Source organism: Aegilops tauschii, chromosome 4 (assembly GCF_002575655.3).
Source record: "Aegilops tauschii subsp. strangulata cultivar AL8/78 chromosome 4, Aet v6.0, whole genome shotgun sequence".
In the NCBI taxonomy this organism is placed as follows: domain Eukaryota; kingdom Viridiplantae; phylum Streptophyta; class Magnoliopsida; order Poales; family Poaceae; genus Aegilops; species Aegilops tauschii.
In genome coordinates this window covers 503,875,826-503,891,948 of record NC_053038.3, presented here as the reverse complement: position 1 = coordinate 503,891,948, position 16,123 = coordinate 503,875,826, and the positions used below count along the sequence as shown (strand labels likewise).

General features: G+C 43.1%; 1 protein-coding gene across 1 annotated transcript; it reads left to right on the top strand.

Moving 5' to 3' along the window:
• The first annotated feature begins 10,322 nt into the window (after positions 1-10,322).
• On the top strand, positions 10,323-14,224 carry LOC109734414 (mechanosensitive ion channel protein 6). Its single transcript, XM_020293620.4, has 5 exons — positions 10,323-12,320; positions 12,705-12,828; positions 12,919-13,212; positions 13,339-13,541; positions 13,674-14,224. The coding sequence occupies exons 1-5, from the start codon at positions 10,348-10,350 to the stop codon at positions 13,954-13,956; spliced, it is 2,877 nt and encodes a 958-aa protein (XP_020149209.2). The 5' UTR covers positions 10,323-10,347; the 3' UTR covers positions 13,957-14,224.
• Positions 14,225-16,123: the final 1,899 nt, after the last annotated feature.

The following is a 16,123-nucleotide window of genomic DNA, read 5'->3' as shown; positions in this document are numbered from 1 at the left end:
ATGATGACATGCTACATTATCGTCGTGTTCACCTATTAGACTCCGAGTCAGGTCCAAACTAATGCTGAAACTTGATTTTTTAAATGGTTGTGGGGTACATATTGGGGCAGCAATCAGTACTATCTGTCTACTATCTGGTTAATCTCCGGTGTCTACTATGAGTTTCATGTTGGGTGCAAACAAACATTAAAGGAGCCATTATCTGTATTTTTTAACTAAAGCTATTATCTGCCTGCTATCATTTGTTTTGGGTCTATCCACAGTTTGCTACCATCACTCTGGATTTGTGCATGCACTCCTTACATAATCTCACTATGTTTTATTCCTATGCATGCCAGTTATTGTACACAATGGAACTGATCATGTAGAGCAAAAGAGACGAGCCTTGCGTGGCAATAAAATTTCATGCAGACGTCGTTCCATGGTGGGCGCAAAGGCAGCCCCCCTCCACCCATTTCGGATCGTAATCAAGAGGAAGATAACTGTTATGAGGGGGATTCGGGAGGAGAAGACCACTCCTATTTACCCCATGAGGTCTTCGCTCTAACTTGGCATGCTGATGTTGGTAATATCATGCATATGGTGCCTTGCATTGCTTACTGTATACATTAAAGATGTCATCTGCTTAGTTTAGACATGCTTTGTGTCAATGCCATCTGTTTAGTTTCTTTATCGTATATGTGAATCATGCAATGCCATCTTGTCTAGCCAGCCATCATATATGTGAATTTTGCAATGCCACCCTGGTTAGCCAGTCATCTTATATGTGAATTATATCATGCCATCATTTTTTTATTACGTGTTAAATTTGTCAACTATTTTAGTACATTCAATTACTCTTCTTGTGCATCAGCCATTCGGCACGGTCATGGAAAAATCTGGAGTGGAAACAAGGTCTTCAGAGCAGACAATGCTATCTGACGAAGCGCATGTCTTGCTGGTTACCGATAGCTCCTCAGAGGAGGATTCAGAGACAGATGACCAGTCATATTCCCCCCCCCCCGCCCCCGAGGTGCATGCCCTAACTTGGCAGGGTTATGTTGCTCATATCGTGTGTATGGTATCTTGCATTGCTATGTCATTTGCTTAGTTTAGACATGCTTTGTGTGAATGCCACCTGTTTAGTGTCTAATTACCATATATGTGAATTATGCAATGCCATCTTGTTGCAAGACATTATATATGTGAATTATGCAATGTTATCTTGTTGCAAGGCATTATGTATTTGAATTATGCAATGCCATGCTGTTTAGGCAAGCATCATATATGTGAATTATATCATGCCGTCCTTTTTTTGTATTTCTCATTGCTTTTGTCGACAATGTTTGTATATTCAACTGCTCTTCCTGTGCATCAGCCATTTGAATTGGTGATGGAGAAATCTGGAGTGAAAACAAGGTCTTCAGAGCAGACAATGCTACCTGCTGAAGGAGATATCTTGCTGGTTACAGATAGCTCTTCAGAGGAGGATTCAGAGGCAGATGACCAGTCCTATTATCCCCCTGAGGTGTATGCTCAAACTTGGCAGGGTTATATTACTCATATAATGCATATGTTGTATTGCAATGCTTAGTTTTTACATCATATACACAATATTGAATGCCATCTCCTTAGTTGACACATCATATATGCGATTGCCCTTTGCTCACTTCCTTAGTATATAAATCATATATTTGAATTATGTCATGCCATGATGTTTACATAGACAGCATGTATCTGAATTATGGCATGCCAACCCATTTTCTAAAGACATAATATTGTTATATCATCTCATCCTGTTTACGTAGTCATCATATTTTAAATTATGTCATTCTATCCGTGAATTATATCATGCCATCATCTTTCCATCGACGGCATGTTTGTGATTTATGGCATGCCAACCACTTTAATAGACACATCGTATAGTTATATCATGTCATCCTGTTTACATAGTCATCCTATTTTGAAGTATGTCATTCTATCCTGTTTAATTAGCCATCATATATGTGAAATTATGTCCTGCTATTCTGTTTGCTTAGACAACATAAATGTGAATTATTTCATGCCCTGTTTTCTTCCCTACTACCCATTGCACCTGTCTATCTTACAATGTCTGTACATTCAATTACTTTTCTTGTTTATCGGCCATTTCAATTGGAGGGAGTGATGGCAGTATCTGTGGGAGTAAAAACACGGTCTTCAGAAAAGATCGTGCTACCTGTCGATGCAGATAGAACCACGGTTGTACTTGACCAAGAACCAGCCCCACCACACATAACCCACACTCATGCAGATTGTACCCCTACCCAGTTGGACAGAGAACCAGCTACACCCCTTCTAACCCCAAGCCCAGCAGATAGACACCCAGTTCCCGTTGACACAGCACCGTCTCCACCACAGAGCACCCAAACACCAGCAGTTAGTAAGGCAACTGCAGTGCCCAAATCACGAGGACCACCACTCCGAACCCGAAGTCAACGCTTAAAGCAGAAGAAGAATTGTTCTCAGGTCAGGTTTCATAGCTATGGTTCATACTACTTTGCTCTTGCATCACTGTATTTACTGATACCAACTAATTTCAAATTTGAAGGATGCAATTGAAACTCCAATGGCGCAACAGGTATGTTTTAAACCTGTTTCTTCAACGTGTTTGGCTGTTTGCTGTTGTAACTTGCTCTATGTTGATTTCAGTTTCAATTGAATAAACAGTTATGTTCTCATGCCATGCACATTACAAGTGTTGTTATTGCTGTGTAGTTTCCCACACTTATATTCTGTCTATGCTGCTTTGTCTTAAATAGATATGATTCGAACTGTATCTATCTTGATTTGGCAACATAAACTAGAATGATATAGACCATACAGTGACCATACTACATAGATATATGTTTGTTTCATGTTGTTATCCTGTCCACCTTACTACTGAACTGGTTTACCAAAATGAGTTTCATATACTACATTGTAAACCTGAGATGTGTTTGTTTGTTTCTCTTTTAGAACGCGGATAAAATATTGGAGAAGAGTACCCTGTTATGAAATGGTAAAGGAAGTAATGCAGATAAGGTTCAAGATAGTGAGACATCCCTGTTGGTCTCCAAGAAAGCTGATAAAAACTATATTGAAGACACTGAGACAACCCCAAAGTCCTGTCTTGATGTAGTGTTCGAGTTACTGGCTACCACTGCTGGCACCAGCTCTTCGAACTCGTTGCCTGAATCAGTTCGGCTTCTTGAGTCTCAACTTCAAGTTGAAAGACATCGATCAGATGTTATGCGACAGGAAGCCGAAGGACTGAGGAAGTCCCTGCAGAATTCAGATGCATACTTTCTGGTGCAACAGCAAGCGCTGGAGGACTTAAGCGCCAAACAAGAGAAAGTTAATAAGCTTGCTAAGCATCTTGCCAGCATTATGGGTACCCAGGATATTGTTTCTTGAGCTCTTCTGAAGTGGTTTCAGTTCTGGACTTGTTTTGCTGCGACGTTTATATGCTGATGTGTTCCCTATATTTGCACTGGTGGCGAACTTTGATGCCCAGTGGATGTAATATGTGTAATAGCCGTGATAGCCTAGTGTAAGTTGCTTGCTTATTTATTTCCTTGTTGTCTTGTTTATTTGTTTGCTTGTAGTCAGTGCAGTTCTTTTTCTGCGGTTTGCTAGTGGCTGCAATAACCTATTTTTTAAAACTAGGCCACAATAACCATGGGCTAATATTTACTGTAGTGACACTGGGCCTCCTACGGGCCGTAGAAACAGTGGGCCTTCTACGGGCCGTATAAACAGTGGGCCTTCTACGGGCCGTAGAAACAGTGGGCCTTCTACGGGCCGTAGAAACAATGGGCCTTCTATGGGCCGTAGAAACAATGGGCCTTCTACGGGCCGTATCATCAATGGGCCTTATACGGGCCGTATGATCGATTGGCCAAACATGGGCCAAACAGACCGCATTCTGGCCGTAAACGGGCTAGAGTTGGAATCGTCCGTTCATGGGCCGACCATAACGGGCCATCGTTAATAGGCCGTATTTGATGACGCTATGAAAACGGCCCAACGTATTAACGGACCACAAACGGGCCGACTGTAACGACGGGCTGAATTTGGCCCACAAGCAGAAAATGACAGTAACGGGCCGTAAGTAAACGAATGCTGGAAAATAGCCCAATAATAAATGGGCTCTTAAAAGGCCGAAAGATGACATGGGCTGGAAACGGCCCAACGGAATAACGGGCCGTTAATGGGTATAAAGTGATACACTGTTCATTACGGGCCAGTTTCACCACGGGCCGTTAATGGGTATAAAGTGATACACTGTTCATTACGGGCCAGTTTCAGCACGGGCCTTTAATAGGCGAAGAGTTACATAGGGCCTCATATGGGCCGAAAGACGTCATGGGCCATACATGGGCCAGAAGTGAAAACGGGCTGGAATCATATTGGATGGCCCAGATGACGCTACTGGGCCTAATTCGAGTAGGGCGTAACGGGTCTTGGGTTAGCGGGCTGAAATGGGCTATATGTGAACAGGCCGTTAACAGGCTTTCCATGGGCCGGCCCGCCAGCTTTTGACCAAGACAAACGGGCCGGCCTTTTCACAGGAATGGGCCACTGTTGGGCCATGCCACGTGTCGACGTATCATAGGCGCCTTCTGTCCAATGAGTGGATGACATCTGTCCCAGCGATGAGCCGACACGTGTTTCCTCCAGCCAATGATGATTTTACACGTGGAAAATCCCCATTGGTCGGGGCTGTTAACGGGTTATCGGATCCAAAACCCGACCCGATAGCTTAACAGTGTTCCATTACGGTGGATGCCACGTGTCGATCACCCTTGACGAAAGCACTTCTGTGACGCGCGATTTATCGTCATGGAAGTGGACACTTCCGTGATGATAATTTTGGTAATGTCATGGAACACTTCTACGACAGCACAGGTATGACTATCTTGATTCTGTCATAAATTTGTCATGGATGTACATGCATGACAAAAAACGCGACCTACTGTGACAAACACGTATCATCACGGAAGTGTATTTTTTATAGTGTACCAAAGTAATCCAGGAGTGGATCACTGGACATCGGTCAACAACATCCTGAAATAGTTGAAAAGGACTAAGGATATGTTTCTCGTTTATGGAGGTGACAAAGAGCTTGTCGTAAATGGTTACATCGATGCAAGCTTTGACACTGATCCAGATGACTCTAAGTCACAAGCCGGATACGTATTTATATGAATGGTGGAGCTGTCAGTTGGTGCAGTTCCAAGCAGAGCGTCGTGGCGGGATCTACGTGTGAAGCGGAGTACATAGCTGCTTTGGAAGCAGCAAATGAAGGAGTCTGGATGAAGGAGTTCATATCCGATCTAGGTGTAATACCTAGTGCATCGGGTCCAATGAAAATCTTTTGTGACAATACTGGAGCAATTGCCTTGGCGAAGGAATCCAGATTTCACAAGAGAACTAAACACATCAAGAGACGCTTCAATTCCATCCGTGATCAAGTCAAGGAGGGAGACATAGAGATTTGCAAAATACATACGGATCTGAATGTTGCAAACCTGTTGACTAAGCCTCTTCCACGAGCAAAACATGATCGGCACCAAGACTCCATGGGTGTTAGAATCATTACTATGTAATATGGATTATTGACTCTAGTGCAAGTGGGAGACTGAAGGAAATATGCCCTAGAGGCAATAATAAAGTTGTTATTTATATTTCCTTATATCCTGATAAATATTTATTATTCATGCTAGAATTGTATTAACCGGAAACTTAGTACATGTGTAAATACATAGACAAAACAGAGTGTCCCTAGTATGCCTCTACTTGACTAGCTCGTTAATCAAAGATGGTTAAGTTTCCTTACCATAGACAGGTGTTGTCATTTGATGAACGGGGTCACATCATTAGAGAATGATGTGATGGATAAGACTCATCCGTTAGCTTAGCATTATGATCATTTAGCTTTATTGCTATTGCTTTCTTCATAACTTATACATGGTCCTCTGACTATGAGATTATGCAACTCCCGAATACACCTTGTGTGCTATCAAAGGTCACAACGTAACTGGGTGATTATAAAGATGCTCTACAGGTGTCTCCAAAGGTGTTTGTTGGGTTGGCATAGATCAAGATGAGGATTTGTCACTCCATATATCGGAGAGGTATCTCTGGGCCCTCTCGGTAATGCACATCACTATAAGCCTTGCAAGCAATGTGACTAATGAGTTAGTTACGGGATGATGCATTACAGAACAAGTAAAGAGACTTACCGGTAACGAGATTGAACTAGGTATGATGATACCGACGACTGCTCGGGCAAGTAACATACCGACGACAAAGGGAATGACATATGTTGTTATGCGGTTTGACCAATAAAGATCTTCGTAGAATATGTAGGAACCACTATGAGCATCCAGGTTCCGCTATTGGTTATTGACCTGAGATGTGTCTCGGTCATGTCTACATAGTTCTCGAACCCGTAGGGTCCGCACGCTTAACGTTCGATGACGATTTGTATTATGAGTTATGTGTTTTGGTGACCGAAGTTTGTTCGAAGTTCCGGATGAGATCACGGATATGACAAGGAGTCTCGAAATGGTCGAGAGGTAAAGATTCATATATTGGAAGGTTATATTTGGACATCGGAATGGTTCCTAGTGATTCGGGTATTTTTCCAGAGCACCGAGGGGTTACCAAAACCACCCCGGGGAAGTGTTGGGCAAACATGGGCCTAAGGGAGAGAGAGGGAAGCCCGCGGGGGGTGGCCGCGCACCCCCTCCTAGGGAATCCGAATAGGACAAGGAGGAGGGGGCGGCGCCCCTTCCCTTTCCCTCTGCCTCTCCTTCCTATTCCCTCCGGTGGAGAAAGGAAAGGGGGGGCGAATCCTACTTGGACTAGGAGTCCAAGTAGGACTCCCCCCATGGCGCGCCCCTCCTGGCCGCCGGCCTCTCTCCCCCTCCTTTATATACGTGGGCAGGGGGCACCCCAAAGGCACACCAAGAGTTCTCTTAGCCGTGTGCGGTGCCCCCCTACATAGTTTACTCCTCCGGCCATAGCGTCGTAGTGCTTGGGCGAAGCCCTCCGCGGATCACATCACCAACACCGTCACCACGCCGTCGTCCTAACGGAACTCTCCCTTGACCCTCTACTGGATCAAGAGTTCGAGGGACGTCATCGAGCTGAACGTGTGCTAAACACGGAGGTGCCGTACGTTCGGTACTTGGATCGGTTGGATCGTGAAGACGTTCGACTACATCAACCGCGTTAATCTAACGCTTCCGCTTTCGGTCTACGAGGGTATGTGGACACACTCTCCCCCTCTCGTTGCTATGCATCTCCTAGATAGATCTTGCGTGATCGTAGAATTTTTTTTGAAATTGCACGCTACGTTCCCCAACATCAAGTTCACATGATGTATGCACAGGTGTCATGGCACAACAATTTTCTTATAGATGTGTTGCCGTGGAACTAAAAGATTGTTTGTGTTGCCATGTAATTTTATGATGCGTTGCCATGTAATTCGGAAATTTTATATATGTTTTTGCCATGGCAACCAGAAGATTATGTTGCCATGTAATTTTGTTAGTTTTTTAGAGGTGTTTGCCATGGCAACTAGAAGCTTTATGTTGCCTTGACAGTAACATTTCATTATGGCTTCTGCCCTATCTAACCGAAAATGTTGCCATGACAACTACATATTTATTTGAGAAGATGCCCTTTTTTATCTTGTAGCTTTATTTTCGCCATGGCAACATTTATGAGAACATGGCAACAATCATGGCAAATTTGCTATTTTGCCAATACAATGGCATTTTTTATTCTCAAAAATCTGAATGTTGCTAACTCTTTTACAATTTTGAGAACATGGCAAATTTACTTTGTAGCATTGTAAATTTAGTTTTATAGCCATGGCAAATCTTTTATAGCCCTAGAAAATTTACCTTTTTTATTTTGCCATGGTAAATTTATCTTTTTATGTAGCATGGAAAATTTACAGCCTTGTTTAGTAAAAAGTTGCCATGGCAAATTGCTTTGCATTCTTTACATATCACTCTTGCCATGTCAATCCACTATGTTGTGTAATTTTGACATATATTAGAGATCTCTAAACAAATACCATGACGAAGGATCCATAATTCATACCCATTTTCCCTACATTTCTCATGAATTTATACACCGTTCAATTTCATATTCCATGGCAAATCACTGTGGCTGGACATCGTCTTGCCATGGAAAATCACCATCAATTGACATGGCAAATTTACAATGTGTCTTAGCTACCATTCGTTTGTTTCAGTAAATAGTTGCCATGTTTTTATATGAATTTGCTACAATTTTTCATAGACCATGGTAGTTGCTATTCATAAACCATAAAAATTATTTTCTCTTGCAACATAGCAAAAAATTACTTTGTATGAGACCATGGCATTTTAAGTTCATGGTGCATGGCATTTGTAGTTTATGCATCATGGAAAGTTATCTCCCTTTTGCAACAACAACAAAAAAATTACATTCTAATGGAACATGGCAACTTTAGTTCATGGAGATTGGCAAATGTAGTTTATATATGGGGCATGACAAATTCCTATATTGTTACACCCATGTCATTTTAACTACATACCCCAAATTTACTTTCAAGTACATTGAAAATTTTACTATATAGCAATGACAAATTAACTATACAACCTATGGCAAAATTAAATCATAGCCATGGCAACTAGAAGATTATGTTGCCATGTAAATTCGTTAGTTTTGTAGAGGTGTTTGCCATGGCAACTGGAAGCTTATGTTGCCTTGATGGTACCATTTCATTATGACTTCTGCCCTATCTAACCGAAAATGTTGTCATGGCAATTGCATATTTATTTGAGAACATGGCTTTTTTCTTGTATCCTTGTTTTTGCCATGGCAACATTTATGAGAACATGGCAACAATCATAGAAAAATAGCTATTTTGCCGATACCATGGCATTTTTTTGTTATTCTCAAAAATTTGAATGTTGCTAGCATTTTTACAATTTTGAGAACATGGAAATTTTACTTTGTAGCATGGTAATTTTAGTTTTATAGTCATGGCAAATCTTTTTTATAGCCCTGGCAAATTTACCTTGTTTAGTAAACAGTTGCCATGGAAAATTTACAACCTTATTTAGTAAATAGTTGCCATGGAAAATTTGCTTTTCATTCTTTACATATCATTTTTGCCATGTCAATCCACTATGTTGTATAATTTTGCCATATAGTAGAGATCTTTTTAATTAGAGATCTCAAAAAATTGCCATGACAAATCATCTATAATTCATACCCATTTTTTTTCTACATTTCTCATTAATTTAGACATTGTTTAATTTCATATTCCATGGCAAATCACTCTGGCTAGACATCGTTTGGCCATGGCAAATTACTATCAATTGACATGACAAATTTACAATCTTTCTTAGCTACCATTCTTTCATTTAAGTAAATAGTTGCCATGGCAATTTCTTGATATGAATTTGCTATAATTTTTCATAGACCATGGTAATTGCTATTCCATGAAAAAATTCTTTAGTTATTGTAAAAAAATTCCTGTATGATTTTTTGGTATTGTATTAGGCGTTCACAAATTGTTTTCGGTATAAGAAGGGCAATCTTTTATACACTAAATGGCAAAATACTTACTGCATATGGTCATTTTTGTTAATTTTCTGTTTTTGTACACATAGTAGGTTTTGGCCATTTTCTCATTCTTTTTATTTTTTTGGAAAAAGGGAATTGTTTCGGGCCAAGAGGCCCAGAAAGGTCCTGGCTGGCGTAGGTATTCGGGCTGCAGGGTGTTCCTACCGGCGACATCATTTGTTTGTGGGAAGTTGCACACCGAACCTTTCGTTCGGTCTAGGGAGCTCCCAAACCGAACGCCAGACACTTATCGGCGCCCAAAAAGAAAGGATTCTGTTCGCGTCGATGTGTAGTTCCAGCGAACGATTCTCCGCTGTTGACTTATCTCCCTCCCCGGCTTCATTATATGTGTCTCATCCAACGACAACGAACGGGTTCGTGCGGAAATGTTTAATTCCTAACGTTCATTAGCATTTGGGAAGAAGAAAGTGACTGAAATGAAAAAGAAAAGCAATCGCCAAAGGATGTGTGGACTTAGACTTAACCAAGTCTTAGTTAAGTGAAACGACATGTAATAAGAAAGAAAAAGAAAAAAAAATGCACATATCTCAATGCAAGATCTCACAAATAACATCGACTAAGACATAACCAAACCTAAATCAATCGAGATTTAACATGATTGATTGACAAATAGCAAAACCGAATCTTCTTATTAGCTTACCCTTCGATCGTGTCCAAATCCCAACCACAGCCTGCCACGCACCGGTGCGCAGCATGCGTGCGGTGTTGTCAGCTTTTGTGCTGCTCCACGTTGTTCTCCATCGCCTCGTTAATACCACACCCCGGGGCCTTAACCTTGCAACACAACCCAAGCAATTTTGCCGCGAAAATTCGTGTGTGTGCTGGCCGGCGGCGATGGACCAGGTGCAACGGAAGAGCATCCTGAGGTCAGCCAAGACTCTGTCGCGGACGCGGTCGGAAGAGCAGCAGCCCATGCTGTCGGACCTCGGTCAGCGGCGGGAGGTGGTTCTGAACATCGATGGGAACGGCGACGGTCCCGGCGCGGAAGTCGTCGGAGCGGCGGGGAAGCCGACGGCCAGCAGGACGTTGTCGACCGCCGCCAGCTCGCCGGCCCAGGGGTGGGCCGACGCGAGCTTCGACTTCTGGAGGAACGAGGGCGGCCCCGCGCGCAGCGTCGACGACTTCAGCTTCAAGAATCGGCCGGCGTCACCGCAGCCGCAGGCATCGTCCCCTTCGATCTCGCCGAAGAAGAAGGCGGAGGAGGTCGGCGTGGACCCGCCCACGCGCCTCATCGGGAACTTCCTCCGGAAGCAGAAGGCGGCCGGGGCCGAGCTGTTGCTCGACCTCGACATGGAGATGGACGACATCGGGAGGTCGTCACACTCACACCCGTTCTCACCCAACTCCCGAGAGCAGGAGGCACCGCGTGTCTCCTTCAAGGACCGGCAGAGGTCCTCGTCCTCTTCATCCGGCTCCGATTCCGATACCAGCGGCCGCCGTAGGCCCGCCGGCGATGACGGAATACGCAACACCTCTGCTTCCACTCCAGCGGGACCGAGACCATTACTGCGAGCCAAGACGTGCTCCCGGCTCACAGACCCGCCGCCGCAGTCACCCGCGGCCGTCGACGAGGAGCGCAAGAAGTCGTCTGCCATGCGCCCTCCCAAGTCCGGCCAGTTTTCTGGGCGTATGACCGGCAAATCCGGCCAGTGGCGCAAGTCGGGTCCCATCGAGGAGGAGGAGGAGGACCCGTTCATCGACGACGACATCCCCGACGACTTCAACCGCGGGAAGCTGGACGCTCTCACCATACTGCAGTGGGTGAGCCTGGTGATCATCATCGGGGCACTGGCGTGCAGCCTCGCGATAAGGCCGCTGTCACGGAAGCGGCTCTGGGAGCTGCACCTCTGGAAGTGGGAGCTCCTCGTGTTGGTGCTCATCTGCGGCCGCCTCGTCTCCGGCTGGGCTATCCGGATCGCGGTCTTCTGCGTGGAGCGCAACTTCGTGCTGCGCAAGCGCGTGCTCTACTTCGTGTACGGCGTGCGCGGCGCCGTGCAGAACGCGCTCTGGCTCGGCATGGTGCTCGCCTCCTGGCACTTCCTGTTCGACGAGGGCATCAACACGGTGGTGCTGCCCTACGTGACCAAGGTGCTGCTCTGCCTCCTCGTCGCCACGCTCGTCCGCCTCGTCAAGACGCTTCTCCTCAAGGTGCTCGCCTCGTCCTTCCATGTTTCCACCTACTTTGATCGGATCCAGGAGGCGCTCTTCAACCAGTACGTCATCGACACGCTCTCCGGGCCACAGCTGGTGGACGAGGACTACGTGATCGCCGAGGTGCGCGAGCTCCAGCGCGCCGGCGCAGACATCCCCAAAGAGCTGCATCCCACCTTGCCAACCAAGAACCTGTCGGGGCAAAGGGGCACCCGGGTCTCGGGTTTGATCTCCAGGGGAATCAATCCGCTGTCCAAGGAGAAGAAGCGGCGTGAGGCCGATGAAGGGATCACCATTGACAAGCTCCATAGGCTCAACCAGAGAAACGTCTCGGCGTGGAACATGAAGAGGCTGGTGAAGATTGTTCGTTTTGAGACGCTCGCCACAATGGACGAGCAGATCCAGCAGGCAACTACAGGGGATGGGGCCGAGTCAGGGACACAGATTCACACTGAATATGAGGCGCAGCTCGCCGCCAAGAAGATCTTTCATAACGTAGCCAAACCTGGTTCCAAGTAAGGATTTCTGTTTTAAATTATACTGTATCTTATAGTAGTAATTTACAAGTTATTACATCATTTTATATTCCTATTGTCTAGGCTCTAGGAATTTTGAGCTCAAGAAGTAGACCTATATAGTACAGACTGTACAGAATAATTTTTTATTTTAATTTCATAAAAAGCATGCTACATAATTGTTAGACAACTTTATAGTGAACTTCCGTGTCCAGTGGCAAACCGTCAACTACAAAAGTGGAATGAAAAATTATAAAACTTTACAATAATACTCCCTTTGTAAAGTAATATAATATCGTTTAGATCACTACTTAGTTCTCAGGATTATGACAAATAATTTATTAATTCTGATTCTTAATCGTAAATGTATAAATAATAATGCAGGCACATATACTTGGCAGACATGATGCGCTTCATGAAGCAGGAGGAAGCCATCAAAGCTATGCATCTTTTTGAAGGAGCACAAGAGCACTGTAGGGTCGGCAAGAAGTCTATGAAGAACTGGGTGGTACTGATCTTATTATTGACCCTGCTATCTTAGTTGCATCGACCATCAAGATGTCATTTCTAACATTATATCATATGGTTCGTTCTGTAGGTCAATGCATTTAGAGAGCGCAAAGCTCTTGCCCTAACACTTAACGATACAAAAACAGCAGTTAACAAGCTCAACCAGATGGCTAATGTTGTTGTTGGCCTCATAGTGTTTGCTCTTTGGCTTCTAATTCTCGGCGTAGCGACGACACATTTCTTTGTGTTCCTCAGTTCACAGCTTCTTGTGGCAGTGTTTGTATTCGGAAATACCTTGAAGACGATTTTTGAGGCAATTATCTTCTTATTCGTGATGCATCCTTTCGACGTCGGTGACCGCTGTGAAATTGAAGAGGTTCAGGTAATGAATATATTCACGATGCATCCTTTCAATGTCGGTGACCGCTGTGAAATCGGCGCTACTTATTTATGTAAATGCATATTACCTTGCATTTGTCGATTGACGTTGTAAGCATTTGAATTTCAGGTCGTTGTGGAGGAAATGAATATCATGACAACAATCTTTCTTCGTTATGATAACTTGAAGATCTATTATCCAAACAGTGTGTTGGCCACCAAACCAATTTTTAATTTCTATAGGAGTCCTGATATGGGAGAAGGAGTTGACTTCTCTGTCCATGTTGCCACCCCGCTGGAAAAACTTGCGCTCATGAAGGAAAGAATACTACGGTGCGTACCAGTTCTTCTGTCATCTCAGTTTCAGATATGTTCACAAATTGGGAAACATAGTGCCATTTGCTACTGATCTTTTGCCACATCAGATTGGACTAATAGTAGTTTTCTTTTCTTCCTATGATCCAGTTACATTGACAGTAAGAAGGAACATTGGTACCCCGGTGCGATGGTTGTCCTCCGGGATGTAGATGACACCAACAAGCTAAAAGTGTCCATATGGCTCCGACACACACTCAACTTTCAGGACATGGGGATGAGGTTCGTGAGGAGGGAGCTCGTGCTCCAAGAGATGATCAGAGTCTTGAAGGACCTCAATATTGAGTACCGGATGTTGCCCCTTGACGTGAACGTGCGAAACGCGCCCCCTCTGCAATCCACAAGGATGCCGACGACATGGAATTATTCATGAAGTGGCGGGGAATCCCGTTATGATACCACATATACAACAATTACCGTCTCTATGCTGTGGTGAGAACTGGTAGCAACTACAGTCAGTAGCTAATTGAGCTGTCAGTGTGCATGCAGCTGCGGCGACCATTGTAAGAGTGTGTTGTGTGGTATCAAAAGCTTTAATACACTCGAAGATTGGCATACAGATAGTGGCCGTCAAAATATTGAAAGCAGTCAACTGTATAGTATAGACAAAGCAATGCTACACTTACGGTTTGACGATTACAGATTAATGTGGTTATCACCGAGGCCCACCGAGAAATTCAGAGGGGATTAGTGGGTGGTTAGTTGAGGATCTCATCCGTAGTTAGACCCCTTATGATTATGCTCTTAGGTCTAGCAATTTTTTAGTATACACAAGCCTGCCGTGTTAGCACTTATCCTGGCATTTCGTTTCTGCAAGTTTTGTTTGAGTTTCACATGTATTTTAGGTGACCAGTTAGCTTGTCGCGGAGTTCTACGTGTTAGGAGCCTTGTTACGACTGGGGTTGCAGACGAAGATGGTCATGATACAACGCAGTTGGCAGAGCTGAAACGTGAAACTATGGTGAGAAAATTATCATAGAGACCATGACAAATTTATTGATCACATCATGGTAAATTATTTTTTTGTAAAATACCAGCTTTATTTCCATGGCAAATTTTTGGCATATGATATCTTTTGCAACATAGAACTTTCCATGTAAACACTACATTTTTTATACATTTGCCATGATTAATAAAGGAATCATTTTTTTCTTAGTATGCATTGTGAAACAGACATGTAGTTTCTTAGCCTGAGCCCATATGAGGTCGGGTGAACAGTACAATCAGAAGAAAAAGATTATAAACAATTCAAAAAATTCTGAAATTTTTAAGTGACAAGCATTGACAAAGTTTTCAATGCTTGCAAATTTTCATCGTGAAATGACATTTGTAGAAGTCGTGGCTAATAAAACAAAATCGATGCTCCAAAAATGTCATTACGAACAACATTTTGGAGTGATGATTTTCTTTTTTGCCACGGCTTCTACAAATGTTATTACGCAATGAAATTTTGCAAGCGTTGAAAACTTTTGTCAATGTTTGTCACTAAAAATATTCAGAATTTTTTGAATTTGTGTTCAATATTTTTTGATTTTACTGTTCACCCGAGCTCATTTGAGCTCGGAACTAGAAGTAGAAGAGTACTTTCGTTGTGAAACCCCCTACTTTTTTAATTTTTGCCATGATCTAGATTGTTTTCTGTTACATTTGAATCTGACCATTCTCTGATTGTTTATAAAAATTAGTGCATGGCAAAAAAATGTAGAAACCATGACACATTTCTTGAATATATCATGGTAAAATTATAAATTAGATGATGCCAATTTTGTAAAGTATAACATGACAATTTTATAAAGTATATCATGACAATTGTAAATTTATCCTTATTTGCATTTTTCTCTATCAAAAATTATTATATTTTTGTTTATGGCAAAAAATGAAAAAAAAAGCTAATTGGGCTAGTTTGGGGGTCACGCGGAAAAAAACGTTCGTGGGAACGTTGCACGTTCACTTGTTCGATCCATCTCAAGGGGAATGAAATGTTCGCTCGTTTCTCCAGAGCTGATTTTCCATCCTTATTTTGGGGTAAAAAAAGGATGCCAATATGAGCGAAACATTAGATTTGTCGGCTCCTTCGAGCGATTTTGTTCGCTAGGAGAACCCCACACCACCAGTGCAACCCTAGGACTTTTAATGGGCCTCCCCTTAACGCAACGTCACCGTTATGCCAAAAACAAAAAAGACATAAAAGGCCCAAGTTTCCTGCTCACTACTACCAAGCCTTAAACCTGAAATTTGGACCTGATTTTGAATAGCAAAATGAAATGTATTTTTTCTATAATGTGTCTAATAAGCTGCCATCATGTTCAAATGGATCAGAACTTAAAACTTTAGAATTCTGTTTTAAGCTAGGTCGGTATGAGCAGACCACGCCGTTATGAAGCTAAAAAAAATACCAAAACTTCAAAACACATAGAAGAAAGCTTAACAAATTATGTTTGAACATAATTGCCATTGTTGCATAAAAAAAGATGGCAAAAAATATTAAAAATAAATTTATAAAATGTCAAATGAAAGAAATTTGGCATGACATGTTCACG

Excerpts from the sequence above, each read along its gene's own strand:
- LOC109734414 (XM_020293620.4), top strand. The coding sequence starts at position 10,348 with ATGCGTGCGGTGTTGTCAGCTTTTGTGCTGCTCCACGTTGTTCTCCAT. Across the intron at positions 12,321-12,704 it reads GTAGCCAAACCTGGTTCCAA|GCACATATACTTGGCAGACA; the intron begins GTAAGGATTTCT and ends ATAATAATGCAG. Across the intron at positions 13,213-13,338 it reads GTGAAATTGAAGAGGTTCAG|GTCGTTGTGGAGGAAATGAA; the intron begins GTAATGAATATA and ends TTTGAATTTCAG.